General features: G+C 42.2%; 1 protein-coding gene across 3 annotated transcripts in view; it reads right to left on the bottom strand.

Annotated features, from left to right (window-relative positions):
- Window positions 1-20,537, bottom strand: part of VPS39 (VPS39 subunit of HOPS complex) — a 46,482-nt gene that overhangs the window by 16,458 nt on the left and 9,487 nt on the right. For 2 of the 3 annotated variants that reach the window (XR_011472685.1, XM_070424628.1), the window contains exons 3-11: window positions 18,470-18,502; window positions 17,905-17,969; window positions 17,552-17,594; window positions 15,674-15,768; window positions 14,404-14,502; window positions 13,706-13,798; window positions 11,316-11,499; window positions 5,267-5,387; window positions 5,028-5,148 (exon numbers count right to left, since the gene is read on the bottom strand). Coding sequence is in view for 2 of the 3 variants with exons in the window: in XM_070424628.1 (XP_070280729.1) it covers window positions 5,028-5,148; window positions 5,267-5,387; window positions 11,316-11,499; window positions 13,706-13,798; window positions 14,404-14,502; window positions 15,674-15,768; window positions 17,552-17,594; window positions 17,905-17,969; window positions 18,470-18,502 (854 nt within the window). In the remaining variant the exon portion in view is untranslated. The remainder of the gene's footprint in view (window positions 1-5,027; window positions 5,149-5,266; window positions 5,388-11,315; window positions 11,500-13,705; window positions 13,799-14,403; window positions 14,503-15,673; window positions 15,769-17,551; window positions 17,595-17,904; window positions 17,970-18,469; window positions 18,503-20,537) is intronic. The other variant, XM_070424641.1, reaches the window with a different exon arrangement.

Genomic DNA, 20,537 nt, shown 5'->3' with positions numbered 1-20,537 from the left:
AAACAAAATGGGGTAAGAGAGATGACAGAAGCACCTAAGAGGGGTAAACAACAGCCTGAGCAGTAGGTCTGGGAAGGATTCTCAGGAGAAAGTAAACTAAAGTATAAAAAATGAGCTGGAGTTAAGGCAGGTGGCAGATGGGAGGGGAGATGGAGCGTGTGTTCCTCCGAGCAGAGAACAGCATACGTGCAAGGCCCTAAAATACCAGAGAGAGAACACAGTGTGCTCAAGGGATAAAAGGCACTTAACACAGCAGGCACAGCTATCTATTATCTCTGTACCTTACTTACAACCCTTTCCCCCCTGCTGTCTCCCTTTTAACCAATCTTTGCTAAATTTAAATTCTTCCTTCAAAATGCCTTTCATTTTTCTCTCTTCGTTTCCTCTCCTTTTCTATTGCCATTGCCCTAGTCCAGATCACCATCAATGTGAGGCAGCACCTCACCTAAGCTCTCCCACTGGAAGCTCTAAAGGTTTTCAAAACCTTGTGCAACTTTTTTATCTAGCTTCTTCCCAGACATTCAAGCCATACCCTCCACTCCAGTCAAGATGGGCTCCAAACATCTTAGAAATACTTGCTACCACTTCTTTAACTTCCTTGGGCTCCTCAATGCTCCCTGTTTCCTGCTCCTGATCTCACCTATTCCTAATGCAGTGATGGTGAACCTATGACACGTGTGTCAGAGGTGACACGCGAACTGATTTTTTTGGTTGATTTTTCTTTGTTAAATGGCATTTAAATATATAAAATAAATATCAAAAATATAAATCTTTGTTTTACTATGGTTGCAAATATCAAAAAATTTCTGTATGTGACATGGCACCAGAGTTAAGTTAGGGTTTTTCAAAATGCTGACACGCCGAGCTCTAAAAGTTCGCCATCACTGCCCTAATGGGTCCAATCTGAGGATGCCTTCTCTAGCCCTCAGGGAACCATCCCTTCTCTCACATTTTGCTCCACATTTTGTCAACACTGAAGTTTAGTATATTATTGCCCTCTGAAAGAGACATTTATGCTTCAATTTAAGGTCTTGGTTTACATTTTTTTAAAAAGAAAGAAAGCTCTTTTAAAAGATGAATCACCCATTGAGAAGTTGTATTAGTTACCTGGCAGATCAATGGCATAGCTGTAGCCAAGTTGGTCTGCGGTTAAAAAAAAAAAAAGAAAGAAAGAAAGAGACATATATGGTCTTTAATTTATTTATATAAGAGACAGGTTCCTCAAGAGTTAAGCTGTTATGGACCAACCTTCTTTCATCATAGGGCAGACCACCTAGTAAGTGCAAGCCTAGAAAAGAGAAGGAAAAATGGAAGCCCACTTCCATCTTCCCTATCGATGATTAAACAGAAAACCTGCATCAGGAAGATCGCTGAAAAGATCTGAAACCTTCGTGTTAAGAAAAATATAAATACAGAGAGAGAATCGAAGATGGTGGCATAGATAAACACCGGAGATTGCCGCCGTAAACAACCACTTCAAAAATACAACTAAAAGTCGGAACGGACATCAACCAGAACCACAGGAAGGCTGGCTGAGGAGAGACTCTTCAACTAGAAGCAAAAACAACAGCATTCCGACGCTCAGAGGAGGCGTAGTGTGGAAAATTTAAAGGTACGGTGGTGCGGTGGTGAGGTGGTGCGCGCGCAAAGCGGGCTGGCGGCTGAGGGCGAGGTTGTCGTTTTCAATCAGGAGTGAGTCTCAGACTCTGGGCTACAGATCTGGGCGAGTCTCTAGGGACCCAGACTCAAACGGGAGAAGCGGGACTGTCTGGCTACGGCCCCTCCGAGGTTTGCAGCGGTTGTGGGGACAGAGAGGCAGAGCCCCTGGGGACGGACTGAGAGCGGCCATAGCGGCTCCCTCCCCCCGCCCTGTTGAGCCCGCCCCGCCCAGGCCCTGCGCACAGCCATTTGCCAATTGCCTCAGGCAAAGGCTGGATTAGCGCCTCCCCAGAAGACAGACGTTTTCCGCTCAGCTGATTCCTACAGCCAGTCGGCCTGGTGGTCAAATCCCTCTAGTGTTAACTGCAACAATTAAGGCTTGGCTAGAACAAGACTGCGCACAGAGACCACAAGGGGGTGCACCAAGAAAGCATAAAAGATGCGGAGACAAAAAAACATGACAGAAATGGAGGCTATGGAGCTAAGAATCGCAATTTTGAGGGCTTGCCATAAATTTGTGCAGAGCCTCACGAAAACTAATGAGACCCTCGATGCTACGATAAAGAAATTAGAAAGTAAGCATACACGGACTGAAATAAAGAATATTATACCCAATAGCAGACCAGAGGAGCTCAAGAATCAAACCAAAGATTCGACAAAAAACACCCAATTGGAAAAGCAAAATGAAAAAAGAATCCTAAAGTGTGAAGATAGTGTAAGGAGCCTCTGGGACAGCTTTAAGTGGACTAATATCAGAATTATTGGAGTGCCAGAAGATGAGAGACAGCAAGATATTGAAAACCTATTTCAAGAAATAATGGCAGAAAACTTCCCCCACCTGGAGAAAGAAATGGACTTACAGGTTCAAGAAGCGCAGAGAACCCCAAACAAAAGGAATCCAAAGAGGACCACACCAAGACACATCATCATTAAAATGCCAAGAGCAAAAGACAAAGAGAAAATCTTAAAAGCAGCAAGAGAAAGAGGCTCAATTACCTACAAGGGAATACCCATACGACTGTCAGCTGATTTCTCAACAGAAACTTTGCAGGCCAGAAGGGAATGGCAAGAAATATTCAAAGTGCTGAATACCAAGAACCTACAACCAAGATTACTTTATCCAGCAAAGCTATCATTCAGAATTGAAGGTCAGATAAAGAGCTTCACAGACAAGGAAAAGCTAAAGGAGTTCACCACCGCCAAACCAGTATTATATGAAATGCTGAAAGGTATCCTTTAAGAAGAGGAAGAAGAAGAAAAAGGTAAAGATACAAATTATGAACAACAAATATGCATCTATCAACAAATGAATCTAAGAATCAAGTGAATAAATAACCTGATGTACAGAATGAACTGGTGATTATAATAGAATCAGGGACATAGAAAGGGAATGGACTGACTATTCTTGGGGGGAAAAGGGGTGTGGGAGATGCGGGAAGTGACTGGACAAAAATCATGCACCTATGGATGAGGTCAGTGGGGGGGGGAGTGAGGGTGGAGGGTGGGGTGGGAGCTGGAAGGAGGGGAGTTATGGGGGGAAAAAAGAGGAACAAATGTAATAATCTGAACAATAAAGATTTAAAAACAAAAAAAAAAGAAAAATATAAATACTAAAAAAAGCTATGTACTGTATGATACTGTTTTTTTATTAAGTTAAAACTAAATACATATTCTAACATACCTAAAAAAATGTAAAGGGCATGATAAACACATAATTTTGGATAATGGTGTGTTTGGAGGGGAGGCAGAGGGATGGGTTGGGGAAGAACATACAAGGTTATCAGTTCTTTCTCTTGAGTAAGGTAGTGGGTATTCATTGATTTAAAATATAAATAAAATAATATAGAACAATGCATGAGTGGAAAATAACAGAATAGTAAGATGCTGACATTAAATGTCCCAAGAAAGAAATAATTCTTATGAAATATTAAACATGTTCAACTATTAAGACTGTATTTACATCCAAAATAAATGTTGTTCATCAAGAATATCCACCATATGTGACGTAAGCATATGTATACCAAAATTTGTGACAACTGCTTTCCTTTCAGAAATAATTTACAAGATACTCTAGAAATTAAGTTTTCCAACTACTGTCTTCATAAACACTTCGCTATTACCAAATTACCACCGTCTGGTTTAGTGACTAGGAAAGGTTTAGGATGACTTTTGGTTGTTTCCTAAAATCCAAGACAAACATCCTGGTAGGATATTTAAAAGAAGAAGACAAGCCTCAGAAGCGAGTGTCCAAGATGTCTGTTGGCCCTGGGAGCATCGCTGGAACCAGCGTGGTCATTACTTTGCCGAGAATATCATCCCATGCAAACATTCAAGGAGAGTGACAGTCATAAATATAAAGGCACAACCTGCTGAATGCAGCAACTTGAGATGAGAGTAGAATACCTACAGGCCTGCTTGTCCAAACTTAACAGTCCACTGTTGAAAGAGATGCTGAGGCCCTCTAGTGGTTTAATTCAACCACACCGGAATCTTTTTTTATTTTTTTTTAGAGAGGGAGGAAGAGAGAGAGAGAAGCATGGATGTGAGAAAGATACAACAGGTGTCTTCCGTATGTGCCCTAACCATGGACTGAACAGCAACACAGGTATCTGCCCCGACCGGGAATCGAACTTGCGACCTTCTAGTGCACAGGACACTCAACCAACTGAGCCACGCTGGCAGGGCAACCAGACTATAATCTTACATTTACAGTTGTTACTTTACTCTAACATTTGCGTTGTCCTTAATTTTTCAGGACCAGATCATAATCTACTAAATTATTTTATTCTATTAATTCTATGAAGTACTATAATTATAATTGACATTAATTATACATTTGCAAACTGAAAAAGTGAAATCACTTCAAGTTACATACAGACAGTCCTCGGGTTACGTTGGACACAATGTGCATGGTTTTGTGGTTATGTCACCATCTCCCATTTAATTGTAAAAAAAAAGTTCCGTCATTTCGACATATGTACATACGTGCTTTATGTTTTTTATTATTTATTTGCCACAAGTGAAGGTCAGGAATTGTTATCTTTCCTTTAAATTTTTTTATTGTTTCACTTCATTACTGCTCTGTATGTGCTCCATGTGAGTGACGTGGGTGCTTATGTAGGTGGGTTCCGACTTACGGCGAAAATTGTGTTACGTTGTGCCGTGGGAACGGATCTCTGACGTAACCTGAGGACCTACTGTAGATACTTTGTGGCAGAGTCAGACCCTGAATCCAAGGTCTCAGACTTTCAGCTCTGTGCTTTTCTACCAGTCGAAACCAAATATGTAAAAAACTAAACCCAAATCACCTACTTTGGAGAACAATGAGAAAGGCAGACTCACACCCAAATCTTAGAAACAAGACTTACTGCAAGCTGCAAAGCCAACTCAAACTGTTTGTCCTGGAGCAGCTGTTGGATCTGAGTTGCCATGGGGACAGGAATAAGTCTCCAAACAAAATGATTGCTGGCCACATAGATAATGTTTGATCTGGAGGCAGGAGTAAAAGTATCAGCAAAACGGCACAGGCTTTGTGAAGATGTAGGTGACTTTAAAGCTTTGTAATGATAATGATATGGCAGTTCCAGCAAAGACAGAAATTCCTTACCCTCCTGAAGTGATGAAACGGGGCCTTTGCAATTCAATGCTCTGGACCAGGAGCCTTGGCTCGAGTGTTCGGATCTCCACATATCGAGGCAACACTGCAATGATGTAGGGAGGCTGGTGCTCTGGGCAAAAGAGAACATCTTGAATTGTAGTTCTGATCTAAGGCTTTAGGTCTATGAACTGTCAGCTGCCCATTTCTAAGTTGCATTTAAATGGGATCTCCAAAAAGCCCAAAGGTCAAATACCAAACTAGGATCCTATAATCTATATATATAAATGCCTAAGTCTGACGGTTCAACAGTTCACCTGGTAGCTATGATGCACAATAACCATCAGGGGTCAGACACACTGACCAGTAGAGGAGGAAGCCAGATTCCTCACGGAATCAGCTGTGGGTTAGGTTGCTGCTGGGCACTGTTGGCCCGAATCTGCTTCACCTGCACCCGAACCCAGAGAGGAGGGAAGAGGGAGCCTGATTCCTCGCAGAATCAGCTGTGGGTTAGTTTGCTGCTGGGGCACTGTCAGCCCCAAATCTGCTTTACCTGCACGCTGGACCCCAAGAGGCAAGAGTTCGATTCCGGGGTGCGTAACCCGAGACCTACCCTCTTGCAATCTGGGACCTCTTGGGGGATGTCAGAGAGTTGCTTTTGGCCTGATTCCCACAGGCCAGGCCGAGGGACCCCATAGGTGCACGAATCCATGCAACGGGCCTCTAATGCAATATATAGACAAAAAGGTTGTTTGCCTGAGTGATGCTAAGAGAAATCTCTTACACAAAACAGATGAACTCAGCTTTGCTAAGAGTGACCTGATCCTACTCCTACCATTTCTCCCAAAGAACTGGGTGGAAGCTTCATTTGCTCCTTTCTCATCAGTCACAAAGCAAGGCAAGCGGAGTGAAACTTCTTTTCCCCCTAAAATTATGCTAAAAAAAAAGGAGTCCCACATTTCTGGCCACTGTTGTTTCTGTTTGAGATTTTCACAGGGAAGAGATACAAAACTCCACTTGACATTTTTGTTTCTAAATATAATTTTACTAGACGCCCCGTGCACAAAATTCGTGCGGGGGGGTGTCCCTCAGCCCAGCCTGCACCCTCTCCAATCTGGGACCCTTAGAGGGATGTCCAACTGCCCACCAGGATCGGGCCTAAATGGGCAGTCGGACAGCCCTCTCACAATCCAGGATTGCTATCTCCCAACCACTCACCTGCCTGCCTGCCTGATTGCCCCTAACCACTCCCCTGCCAGCCTGATCGACACCTAACTGCTACCCTGCTGGCTCGATTGCCCCTAACTGCCTTCCCCTGCCAGCCTGGTCACCCCAAACTGCCCTCCCCTGCCGGCCTGGTCAACCCTAACTGTCCTCCCCTGCAGGCCTGGTCGCCCCCAACTGCTCTCCCCTACTGGCCTGATCGCCCACAACTGCTGACCATCTGTGGTGGCCATCTTTGACCACATGGGGGTGGCCATCTTGTGTGCTGGAGTGATGGTCAATTTGCATATTGCTCTTTTATTAGATAGGATTGATTTTTAGAGAGAGAGCAAGGGAAGGAGGGAGAGGAGGGAGAGGGAGAGGGAGAGGGAGAAGGAGAGAGGAAGAGAGAGAGAGAGAGGGAGAGAGGGAGAGAGAGAAACATCAGTGTGAGAGACATTGATCAGCTGCCTCCAGCACATCACCTACAGGGGATCAAGCCCACAACCTGGGCCTGTGCCCTGACAGGGAATGGAACCAGCAACCTTTTGGTGGATGGGATGATGCCTAAGCAATGAAGGCATACTAGCCAGGGCTCCACTTAACATTTAATGGCTCACAGAGAAGGCAGCTGGATTGTGTTCTCAGTGCAGCTGTTTTCTACCACAAGTTCGATTCTACCACTGCTAGAATGTCAAATTCATAGCAACAGAAAGGAGAATGAATGATTGTTGCCAAGGGCTAGGGGAAGGGAGAAATGTGTTGTTTAATGGATATAAAGTTTCAGTTTTGGGAGATGAAAAAATTCTGATATCTGTTGCATGGCAATGTATGTAACACTATTGAACTGTACACTTAAATGGTTTAGAAGGTAGATTTTATGTTGTTTTTTTTACTACAATTAAAAATAAAATTTTTAAAAATTATAAAAAATGAACCATTAGATGATATAATTGTCATACAGAAATTTAACCTCAAATAATATATTCATAAGAATAGTTTCTTGCCATAACCGGTTTGGCTCAGTGGATAGAGCGTCGGCCTGCGGACTGAAAGGTCCCAGGTTCAATTCCAGTCAAGGGCATGTACCTTGGTTGTGGGCACATCCCCAGTGGGGGGTGTGCAGGAGGCAGCTGATCGATGTTTCTAACTCTCTATCCCTCTTCTTTCCTCTCTGTAAAAAATCAATAAAATAGAAAATAAAAAAATTTTTAAAAAAAAGAATAGTTTCTTAGTGTGGCTAACTTGCTATGAATTAATTTTTCTCATCTATTTTCTGATAAAAAGCCTTTGATTTTATATTTGTAATTTATATTCAAAATGAATAGTACAATAAAATTTTAAAGCCAGAAGGGAACTCAGAAATGCAGAAACGGGAGCATAAGTAACATTTTCATCAATTTAAATGCTATTGTTACTATGCTGCTATTTTTCATCTTACCAGAAAACACAATTAAAAAACATTGTTTTGCACTTGATTTTTAAATTTTCTTTCAATGTTGGTCTCATTTTTTTTTAAAGCTAGTATAATTTTCCTCAGTGTTAATTTGTATAAATATGTAAAATTTCTTTTTTAATCCTAATAAGATCTAATTATTATTATTATTTTAAAATATATTTTATTGATTTTTCACAGAGAAGAAGGGAGAGGGATATTGAGCCAGAAACATCGATAAGAGAGAGAGACATCGATCAGCTGCCTCCTGCACACCCTGTACTGGGGATGTGCCCACAATACCTGCCCGAATCTGGGGCCCTTCAGTCCGCAGGCCAACACTCCATTCACTGAGCCAAACTGGTCAGGACCTAATTATTATTTTTAATATATATTTATTGATTTCAGAGAGGAAGGGAAAGGGATAGAAACATCAATGATGAGAATAATTGATCCTGCACGCCCCCTACTGGGGATTGAGCCTGCAACCCGGGCATGTGCCCTTGACCGAAATCAAACCCAGAACCCTCCAGTCCACAGGCCGATGCTCTATGCACTGAGCAAAACCAGCTACGGCAGGTCTAATAATTTTTTAAAGGTAATCTATATAGTAGAAATCCTGTTGGTGTCATATTGCATTTGTTCAGTCTCCCCCAACTCTTCAGTAGTGTTTCTCAAACACAATAAAAATGGTCTGGATCTCTTTGTATCTTCAAAACTTAGCAGAGTAGCTAGTGTGCAGCAGACATAATAACTGGCTGACAATGACATGATTCATCTATTCCTCAAGCATTTACTAAAAGGCCATGTTTCAGACCCTCCCCACAGTGGATGGAGGGAGGAGTCCAGAGCTCACAGAGCTCCTACAGGAGCAGAGGTGACAACTCCCTCACCCAGCGGGGCCATGTGGGTGCCGTGACAGAGAAACCTGAAAGGCTCTGGAAGCCACGAGGAGGAAGTGGCTCACTCTGCCAGCGAGTGAGAGAAGCCTCCATAGAGGAAGTGCCGCTGCATGGGGCCTTGTCATATGAGCAGGGTGCTGCTGGGTGAGAAGAAAGAAAAAGGGAACAGTGCAGACAACGGCAGTGAGGGGGAATCCAAAACGACTGGAGCCTGCCCTGGCCGGTTTGGCTCAGAGAAGAGAGTGTTGGCCGCAGACTGAAGGGTCCTGGGTTCGATTCCGGTTAAGGGCACATACCTAGGTCAGGGGTCCTCAAACTTTTTAAACAGGGGGCCAGTTCACTATCCCTCAGACTGTTGGAGGGCCGGACTATAGTTTAAAAAAAAACTGAACAAATTCCTATGCACACTGCACATATCTTATTTTGAAGTAAAAAAACAAAACGGGAACAAATACAATATTTGTATTTGCATGTGGCCCCCGGGCCGTGGTTTGAGGACCCTTGACTAGGTTGCAGGCTTGATCTAATCGGGGCATAAACTGGAGTCTCACATCGATGGCTCTCTCCCTCTGTCTCTCCCCCTCCCTTCCACTCTCTCTAAAAATCAATGCAAAAATACCCTCAGGTGAGGATTAAAAAACAAAACAAAAAGAAAATGACTGGAGCCCGTGTGAAGTAGTCAAGATTCGAGCAGAAATAAAAGTGCAGTTTAAAATGTAAGCCATTCTAAGCTTAGTCTTCCTCCTGTCAGACGGTGAGTCCCACCCTACCCAGAAAGAACGCCCTCTCCTTCAAAACGTTAAGGCACAGAAATGTCTCTGAGAAACACTGCTGAGGGCGCTGGGCACTGACAAAGGTTTAGAACAGGAAGAACAGGACTCTCACACCGGGGAGTCAGAGCAAACTCCAAGCACATTACACACATCTTCATCTAATGTAAACGTTCTTCCGAACAAGGGCCCTAGGACATCAGGAAGCTTCTTGGGAAGCACAGTAACCTCCATCTTGGGTAAAAACTGCTGTTTAAAACTTTAACCCTGCTATTCTGGCTTCTGTAAACATTTGCCTGCTTAAATAATAGGGAAAATAAGACTACTCCCCATTCCAGAGAGGCCATAAACTATGCCCCAGACAGAGTTGTCAGTGCCGGCGCCAGGCCAGGCCTTGAGATATGGTCTCACGGCCCTGCCCCAGCCACAGGACTTTTTCTCAGAAGGTCCGGAAGTCTCGTACCAAATATGGAAGACAAAGAACTGAAAAGAGGATAAATAGAAAAGACTTCCTCTATTTGGGGCCCATAATTTGACAGAGACACTCTGCTCTGAGCCCGCTAGTACTAGCGCAAAAATAAAAGACTCCAAATTAATTTGGCTTATTGACTAAGGTGTCTTCTGATTTACAATATAACACTTAGGAAGCTCTTAGCCCCTCAAACTCACTAATATGCATAATCCTGGGCCTTATCAAATACCATCCTTTTGATTTCTCTTCCTCTGGTCTATTAGTCTCTAACCACCGTTGGAATAACCACCCTAGAACCTGATGCTTTTATCAAGATGCTCTACCACTGAGGAATCTACTGGCCTCTCCAACCTTGGCATGGGCCTCTAACAAGTGGCCCTAACCTTATTCTTCCATAATTCAGACCCTGCTCTGGCCAGCTCAGTCTCTGGCATGCCCTCTCACAGATCAGCATGTCTTCTACATTTTACTCGCTTTTCAAACTATGCTTTCTACCTGGAGTGAAAGGGAATTTTTCTTTAAGCCAGATCCTAAATTCCCTGCTGGTCTAGTACAGTCTTATTGATGTCATGAAACTACCTCCTGACTACTGAATAATGAACTTCCCCTTTCAGGAGTTCAGAGCTGAACTACTGAATCTCAGCTCATCCAATTTAACACCTTAAGCAGTGCCTTAAGCAGTTTTGTCACTTTTACAAAATTTAAGTTTTGTGTCCAGAGCTAAAGTCCTTAAAGTCTGCATGTCCCACTCCATAGCAGTAACTGTTATTACGATGTTCATTCTTTCAACTGGCAATACCTTCGCAGAGAGCTGGGAGCCTGAGGCAGGTGTGAGACAGAAACGAAGGACAGAGACTGACACCTAAACACAGTCTGCACCTCTAAGCTACAAAAACAGCAGCAATAACCTTCATGTAAGAACCCTTCAATACTGAGTTATATGTATTACAGAAATAAATAAGGAATTTCCACTACTTGGCAGAGGACACAACAAAACCATTAAAAAATAAACAAAGAAGTAAAGATAGCAGTAGACAATTACTTATAAAATGTGCAATTCTATTTAGATTTTCCCTGCCTCTGGGGCAAACATCAGCTTTCTACAAAAACCAGAATATCCCATTTTCAATAACCCTACAACAGCTGCCTAGTTATAAGAAGGGGAACTGAGAGTGAATGACACTGTTAACCACAGTCTGCTAAAGCTATTCTTCCGTTCTTCGAAGGTGGCACACAGCCCTAGCCCAGAGTGGGCAGCAGCAGCTACTGTTGGTCTCACCCATGGCCACTGGTATGTCCGTCCAGTTCAGGGCGCATTTCTGTGTGCAGATCCCCTCCTCATTGAGCACCACGGTGAGATCATCCTGACCCACGGCCACTTTTCTATCTGCCAGAGGGGCAACTAAGGGCTCCAGCTGCTTTCCTGTTGGGAAGAGCTCTTTGATGGACCCCTTTCCATCCACCTGTGGGAAGACACAGAGTCAGTCACTCAGCATTCTCTGACCCGAGGCACGAACACGGCCTGGAAAAATCAAGATAAAACCCAAAACGTACAGAAGTCAAAAACAGTCCTTGTTTGGCACAAGGAAATAGATAACAAATAGAATTTGATAGAAAAATTTTGTCATCGCTATGTAGAACCAGTTCTCTTCTTCTCTAACACAGAGACAAGCATCTAGCCTGGCAAATAACAATGTCTAGTGCTGGCCCAGATGAAGAGCAACTGGTACGCTCACACTCTGCTGGTGAGAATGCAAAATGGTACAGCCGTCCTGTTTGTTAGTTTCTTTTAAAGTTACATATACACGTATGATGTAACCTAGCAATTCTACTACTACACACTTGCCCAAGAGAAATGAAACTTATTTTTATTACATAAAAACCCATATGCAAATGTTTATAGCAGCTTTATCATAATGGCTAAAAATTGGAAACAATTTTGCCTTTCAACTGATGAATGAATAAACCAACTATAATACATTCATACCATAGAATACTACTCAGCTATAAAAAGAATATATTGACACAACACAGGTGGATGTCAAATGCATTACAGTACACTAGTCATATATATGATTCTGATGATTCTGCTTATATGACACCTGGCAAAAGCAAGAATAGATTACTGGAGGTTGAGTGTAGGAGGGTTGATCTCAAGAGGCAGCATGAGGGAATTTCAGGAGTGATGGAACTGTTCTAAATCTTGATTGTAGTGGTGGTTATAGAACTCTGGGCAATTTGTCAAAAGTCAGAACTATACATCAAAAACAATGATTTTTACTATATGTAAATAAATGAATAACTTGTAAATATCCTGGTCCCATAGCAAGATTTTCCACGCTCAAATGACTCTAGCCTTAAGTGGGAGATGGAAGCATCCAAGGCTGTCAGGTAATAAAACACTCCAACTCTTGGCTGTCTCCCATCCCCCAGACTTCTCTTAGCAACTATATGCCTAGATGCAAGCTTGCTATTCAGTCAACTGTACACCAGTAACTCCTTTACGAACTTGCAACTCTAATGTTGATAAAAGTAAAAGGTAGGATGTTCCAACAATGTAAATATGGAACAAATACATTAACCAGATAAATAATGACGAGCTAACTTGGTCGGGGGGGAGAACGGCTTCTAGAACTGCCAAGTCTGGATTATAAGAGGGATATGAAGCAAAGAAACTTAGATTATGAAACGAATGGTTATCAACCTTTTTCTATAGTTGGGTACATATAGTGTGCATAGTAGAGGAATAAAGACCATTGTCATGGATATTTACTGCTTAGGTGAAAAGAAAAAGCAGGTTATACTGTATATTACATAACATATATAATACAATACATATACGTGTATGACATGGTATTTTTATAAACAGGATGGAAGCCCATATACCAAAAGGTTAACAGTGATTATTTTTGAGTGGGGGGATTATGGATGATTTGCACCTCATTTATTTTCCTTTTATCTGTACTTTCTTATTTTCTATAATAAATACGTATGGCTTTTGAAGTTTAGAAAAAAGCAATGAAAATAACTTTTAAGACAAATATACTAAAAGAGGCAGATATCTCAAAGTCTTAAAAATACTTAATACAGTGGGGCCTTGACTTACGAGTTTAATTTGTTCCGTGATGGAGCTCGTAACTCAAATAACTCGTATGTCAAATCATAAAGTGAATGAGACACGTGATGCTGGGCTGATGTTGTGGCGTTCACTGTGACGTTCGCTGCGCCAACTAGCAGTGGGGTATCTGAAGCTGGCTCGTAACCCGAATTTTAGCTCGTAACTCAAAGCAAAAAATCGGCCGAGAGACGCTTGTATATCGAAAAACTCGTTAGTTGGGACACTCGTAAGTCAAGGCCCCACTGTACTAAAATAGCAGTCCATGATAATGCTGTTGGAGGCAAGCAGCCCTAATGATTTGTTCCAATAATTCGATTTAGTATGTGGATCTTCATTATGTAGAGAACTGAGAGCTGACTCTGCCTGGCTTAAGATAACAGATATCATATTTGTGAAAGATGCTGAGAGCATGAAAAATAATCAAACATACAAGCACAAACCCTTTCATGTCAAAAACTCTACTTTAGGCAGTCTCTTGACTTATACTTCAGAAGCATACAATCATCTTCCCCAAAGCAAACTGATGATATTTGCAAAATAATAATTTTTACCCGGATGAGGTAGTAGTCTCTCTTGAAACCCACACAGATAGAATTTTCACACCATGCCATGGACTTGGGCACGTCTGGTACACTAAAGTCCCCCTGAAGAAAGAGAGCAGGAGTTAAATTGGAAAGATGTTAAAAGAAAAAAAATCACAACGTTCCTAATATTCCACCCCCATTCTGCAAAATCACCCTCATCCTCATTTGAATTCAACTCCATAAGCACAAGACCAGGAAACCACCCATAATAAAAATATAGCTGGTCCTTGAATAACATCATTTCATCAACATCATTTTGTTATAATGTTGACAAGATGCTGTAGGAATTTAACTCTTGTTTATAGCAATGAGCCTATTTTGTTATATGTCATTTTGCTTAAAGTTGCAGAACCTATCAACAACGTTCAGTAAGGACTGACTGTAAGTCACCCAAGTACTGGACAAGGTGCATTTGGAAAGGTGAAAACTCACTTTGAAAAAACCAATCTGTACAATTGTACTGCTGCTGCCTCTGAAGACCACGAGACTTTGACCAATGGGCATGAATAAGCTCTGTGTATACACAGCAGAGCATTAATCTGGAGAGAACTCCAAGACTGGGAGCATGACCTTCACTACAACTGAACCATTAGTCTTTCAAGCTGTAAATCAACTAAAGCAGGACCTCCCACCCAACCTATGGACCAGGTGACAGTGAACTTTACCTGCAATTCATGAAATTCCCTGTCCTTCCAGAAATAGAGCTGCAGCTTCTTTTTCACAGCTACACACATCCGCAACACCTCCTCACCAGTCTCTATGTGCTGCAAATACACACCCAGAGCAAATGAGGATATGCACACAATTACTCCATCACAGAATGACAACTAGATTAGAGATTTTCTACCTTGAAATGGCTACTAATCTGAAAATCCCATCATGAGCTGAAGAATACCGTTCTCTAAGATGTACTCAGAAACAACAGGCTGAGAGCACTTCCCCCCGACGGGCTGCTGGTCAAAGGCCCTCGCACCAGCAAATCTTGTGGACGTTCACAATTCAGAGAGGAAAATCCCAGGGCAGGCCTTTACCTACATAACTACTTCCTCCCTTTTTTCCTTTAAATGCTTCTCACTCATGGCTATCAATTCATGCTGGATCTGAGATTGGCATGGTCAGTGGCCACTTTCAATCCTTTAAAGAAGTAGGGGGGGGGCGGACGCGGGGGGGGGGGGGGGGGAACCCAGCCAGTATGCTCAATGGTTAGCATCATCCCATGCACCAAGAGGTTGCCAGTTTGATTCCCAGTCAGGGCACATGTCCGGGTTACAGGCTCAATCACCCAGTAGGGGGTGTGTAGGAGGCAGGTGATCAACGATTCTCTCATCAATGTTTCTCTCTCTCCTTCTCCCTCTCCCTCTCTGAAATCATTTTTTTTTTTTAATTTAAAAAGAAAAAGGAGTTGGCGGTAAGGAAAATGTCTACGCATGAAACAATGCAGATCATAAATGTTAAAAGGTGATCAAAGTTGTGGGTAAGGCAGATTTTAAAGAATGTAAGGGTGGTGAATTAGCAAAAAAATGAGAAATGTCTTTCCTGAATGACAAAAGCTCCCTAAAGACAGAAGCCACGATGATATGCTTAGAATAAGAGTCAATTTAATGTCCCATAGCTATGTTCATGGTTCACTGTTATAGGTTTCACTTCTCAGTAATGTTTTCTCCATCACAGGTGCTTTTATCCTTGGTTAGTTGCCTCCTGCCATACAGATGTCTGGTGCTTTAATTAGCACACATACCAGGAATGCAAATGCTTCAACCTCAGACTACATACTAACGGGGAAATTTCTCTAATACAATCCAAAATCAAATATTCTCTTTAGAGTCTCTGCTGGGATTGGATATCAATGTTATTCTTCCCATCTAATGGTATAAATGATGGAGGAAAGACTTTTTATTTAAGCACAAAGTTGAATTTCATCTTGCCTACACTTACCTGGAGGTCACATGTGAACAGCGATGCTCCCTTTGCTTTTGAAACCGTAGTGATTTGTTGAAATGTCAATAGGTCATGGACATAAATATTATTTTCTGTTTAGAAGGAAGCAAGACATCACAATAAAGTATCACAATTCTCTAATATAGCCACCTTCAAGACAAAAACAAAACTAAACAACCAGAAGAACCAAATGGCAAGTGTTGGTTGTAGATATACCTTCAATTTCATTAACAATGATTTACTCTGGTCTGTTACAAAACACGGAAGAGGTTACTCAGTCTTCTGAACTTGGATGTTTTGTTCCTTTAAATTGTGGCCGGCTTAAATAAAAGACCTCTTTCATTTCCAAAGCACTCTCATACTCCTTCTCAAGTCTGGAAATTTGTGATGCAATGTTTGTATAAGAAATGGTTGTCACCAAACCGGTTTGGCTCAGTGGATAGAGCGTCGGCCTGCAGACTCAAGGGTCCCAGGTTCGATTCCGGTCAAGGGCATGTACCTTGGTTGCAGGCACATCCCCAGTAGGGGCGTGCAGGAGGCAGCTGATCGATCTCTCTCATTGATGTTTCTAACTCTCTGTCCCTCTTCCCTCTTCTCTGTAAAAAATCAATAAAATATATTTTTTAAAAAAGAAATGGTTGTCAAAGCTACTTATACTGGGAGGCTCCAATAAGAGAAAGGAAACCCCCATGGATTTTGTACAAACCAATTGGAAGCATTTCTTTTCCAGCAAAGCATACAAAAGGATTTCACTCGGCCGCGATCTAGCTTCTGTCATGAATGCTCCTCTCCATTTTAAGCCCCAGTTTAAAATGACTATGCCATTTGGGCCCTGGACTGAACAGTACTGTGTGTGCAGCAGGCTTCTAGTCTGCTTGCCAAGGAAAGTCCTCACTAGCTGCCGCCCATGAGACTGTGGCTTCACACAAGGCCCTGGACAGCCTGGCCCTGATCGGTCTTTCACCTGCCTCTTGCCCCTCTCCACCTAAGTCTGGCCTGTTCTCAGGGCCCTTGCTAAAGCTCCTTCTTCTGCCTATAATGCTCTGCCTACCACTTTCTTTCTGCCACAATCCTAATCACCCACTAAGTAATGTTGTCCCTCCCGTTACTAAGATCCCACCACACGCTTTATAATTCTCCACTGTAACTTACCACATGGTATCATGATCACTTTTTATCATTTCAGTCTTCACAATCGGAACACAAGATAGAAATCATGTCTTATTCAACATAGTATCCCCAATGCCTAGAGTAGGTCTCAATGAATATTTGCTCGATTACTGAACGAATAAATGAATGAATGAGTGAATAAATGAAGTGACACTTCTTGGAGAACAGAGCTCAAGTTTATGGAGGCTGTTCTTGCCTTAGTTACCTCTGTAGCCTGTTATATATTACTAGAGGCCCGGTGCATGAAATTTGTGCACTGGGGGCGGGGGGAGGGTCCCCCTCAGCCAGGCCTATACCCTCTTGCAGTCCAGGAGCCCACAAGGGATGTCCAAATGACGGCTAAACCCATAGTCGGACATCCTTAGCGCTGCCACGGAAGCGGGAGAGGCTCCCGCCACCACCGCTGCGCTCACCAGCCATGAGCCCAGCTTCTGGCTGAGCAGCGGCCCCCCTGTGGGAGCGCACTGACCACCAGGGGACAGCTCCTGCATTGAGCGTCTGCCCCCTGGTGGTCAGTGCATGTCATAGCGACCAGTCGTTCCGCCATTCGTTCGATTTGCATATTAGCCTTTTATTATATAGGAGGATTTCGAACATGTCAGTTTCATTGTTAGTAACAATTACCAAATTAACCATGAAAGGATTAATTAGGTCATAGTTTGTGTTTTTTGACACATGAAATACAATCATAGCCCCCTTTCTTACCTAACAAGCTGACTAGAATCTTAAACTGGGAAACCACATGGATCTGGAAAACAGCAAATCATTAGACTTAATTAAACATTCCTGACAAGGGTTAACAAACATTCATTTAACTACAGTACTAAAAAGGGACTAAAGAACCTACACCAATAATAGGGATCTGACTTATTATTTATGTGCAATCACAGTTTCTGCTTGTGAAAGGATCTGACACATGATGGATAGACAGAAATCCCTGAATAAATGGGAGGACAGAGCAGAAGATTCAAAGAGTTAAATGATGTTACCAAAGTTCTAGTTCTGACAGAGTCTCAGAGAAGTCAAATATAAATGTAGCAACCACCATCACTGCCTACCTGCTGAATCTTTTTGGAGAAATTCTTATTGGATTTCTCTAGTGTCACTTCAAATCTGTTGCAGCCTATGAAAAGAAAGAAACACAGTTCCAAACACAGGGCCATATACAAAGAAAACGACCACACAAAATGCTGCTCCATACACTCTCCCACATGGATCTTCAACAATTCCTAAAAGACTAGAAGGCAGAGATGTATACGAGCCAGCTGTCTTTATTGCGTACAGTAAGTTGCTTTCAACTCCAGTTTTAGAGCAGAGGATTTCATGCGCTTCCACTTGGCATTAGCAGACAGTATGACACCACAGAAGTTTACTGATGCTGCAAGGTACTTGTGAGTCTGAACATCTTATCCTGCAAAATAGTACCTTGGCAAAGTATTTCACAAAAAAAGAGTATAAAAAGTAACAGTCAAATGTTTAAGAGTCCAAGCAATGAAAACCAGCCCAAAGCAGCCTTAGATCCAGTTCCAACCAACTCCTAGCTGCTACCCGATGTTCTGGGACAGAGCAAACACACTCAACACCATCCCCAGAGCTAAAGCAATTTAATGCATCTACACTTACTGCCACTTTCAGGTGATGCCACAGCTGCTGGCACTGTTGCAAAAAAGGGGGAAAAGTTATGTACCATAAAAATATGTGAAGCCAGCCTTGCTGGGATGATAAACATATTCAGCCTCAAAAGTCACCAAAGAGTCAAAAAGGAAATAATTAATAATAACAGCAGCTATCATTAATTGGGTTTAAAAATTTATAAGTGTTTTCTGTAACCTCATAACTACCCCCAAGAAATCAGTACTATTATTCCAATTTCCTATCTGAGGGGCCTGATGGGTCAAGCAGTTCGCTAGCAGCCAAGTGAAAGACAGCCCAGAACAAACTCAGGGCTGACCGTCCAGCCTGTGCAGAGTCCACACCTTGCTCCCTGCCTCTCCGCGTGTGGACAAACTGCTCACACTGCTGACCCGTTGCTCCCCACTCCTAGGTGGGCTCCTGCCCACCCCAAAGTCGGCAGAGATTCATTGAGGCAGCCACAAGGGCCCATGCCACCAAAGCTGGTCATACTTCCCCCATGTGTAACTCAGCAGGGAAGATGAAGAAGGGACCCGTTTAATGTTTATTGCATTTTTATATTGCATATAAAAATATTATATTTAAAATCATTTTTTCTTGAAGTATTAATGTTAAAAAAGAAGGGGCCCGTATGAGTCCCAAGAAATCATTTGTTCTGGCCCTGCCAAGGCATTAGGAGTTAATTAAATGTTTGACTAAATACAGCAGGCTAATTTTTAAGCTGATAATTTTGTATGGCCCACAAATGATCTTATAAATATCCAAATGGCCCTTGGCAGAAAAAGGTTCCCCACCCCTGGCTTTAAGGTAACAATTTTAAAAACTTTTTGGTCTCAGGACCCCTTATAATCTTAAAAATTACTCAGGACCCTAAAACTTTTATGTGGGTTATAACTAGCAATGTCTGCCACACTAGAAATTAAAACTGAAAAAATTTTAAATACGTATTTATTAACTCAAAAATAACAAGCAATAAATCCATTACATTTAGCACAACGTATTTTAACCAAAAAAAGCGCTCATTTTTCCGAATTTAAAAAATGCATTGTTTTATATTTTTGCAAATCTCTTTAGCGTCTGGGTTAACAGAAGACAGCTAGACTCTCATATCTGCTTTGATACACTGTTCTGGTTGAAGTATAGGACAAAAATCTGTCCTCGAATGGGCATATAGTTAGACACAGGAGGAATATTTTAATAGCTTTTCTAGATTAACTGTGACATCTTTGATACTGTTCCGAAACTTGACAAATGAAGTTTCTTACAATGTGAAATCTGAAACCTATTAATGAACTTTTCTGTTAAAGTCCATTGGTCTATCATACACTTTAAATGGATCTTTTACTCATGATTTAGAAATTACATGCACTGGAAAATATTGGTTCACTGAATTATGCAGATTTTCCAAATGTTGGCACATTTCGTTATAGGATACTTTTTTTTAAATCATTCATTATCCCCTGTCCCAATCTCATCAAAAAAATCTTTAGTATTGAGAAGTTGTCAAACTCATGGGAGTGCGTACAAGTTTTCCACAATTCCAATTCTCTCTTGAAAGCTTTAATTGTATCATCTACACTAATAAAAGAGAAACATGGTAATTGGCGTACGACCGCTACCCTTCCCATTGGCTAATCAGCGTATCCTTACGCAAATTAACTGTCAGCCAAGATGGCGGCCAGCAGCCATGCACTGAAGTGAGCAGGGAGGCTTGCTTCCTCCAGGAACTGCAGACTCCAACGTTCCCCGCCTCACTTGCTGGCCTCTCAACTGCAACTCTAAGCAACTATTACTATGTTGCAAATAAGAAGCTAAACAAAACCGGCTTTCAGTCAGCCCCGGACCGCAACATTGTATCCATGTTTTCAGCAGCGAGGCCTCAGAGCTAAAGCTGGCCCAGAATAAAAAAAAAAAAAAAAGAAAACAAGGAGCGATTGGGAGCTTTTAGTCAACTGCCAGCGGGAAAACATCCCTCAGCCCCTCAGCCAGCCTGGCCAGGCACCCCAGTGGGGACCCCCACCCTGATCCAGGACACCCTTCAGGGCAAACCAGCCAGCCC

This window comes from Myotis yumanensis, unplaced genomic scaffold, assembly GCF_028538775.1.
Source record: "Myotis yumanensis isolate MYYU_CA2020_CCGP unplaced genomic scaffold, mMyoYum1.0.hap1 SCAF_1, whole genome shotgun sequence".
Classification (NCBI taxonomy): domain Eukaryota; kingdom Metazoa; phylum Chordata; class Mammalia; order Chiroptera; family Vespertilionidae; genus Myotis; species Myotis yumanensis.
The sequence above is the reverse complement of the archived record's forward strand: the minus strand, read 5'-3'. Positions and strand labels throughout refer to the sequence as shown.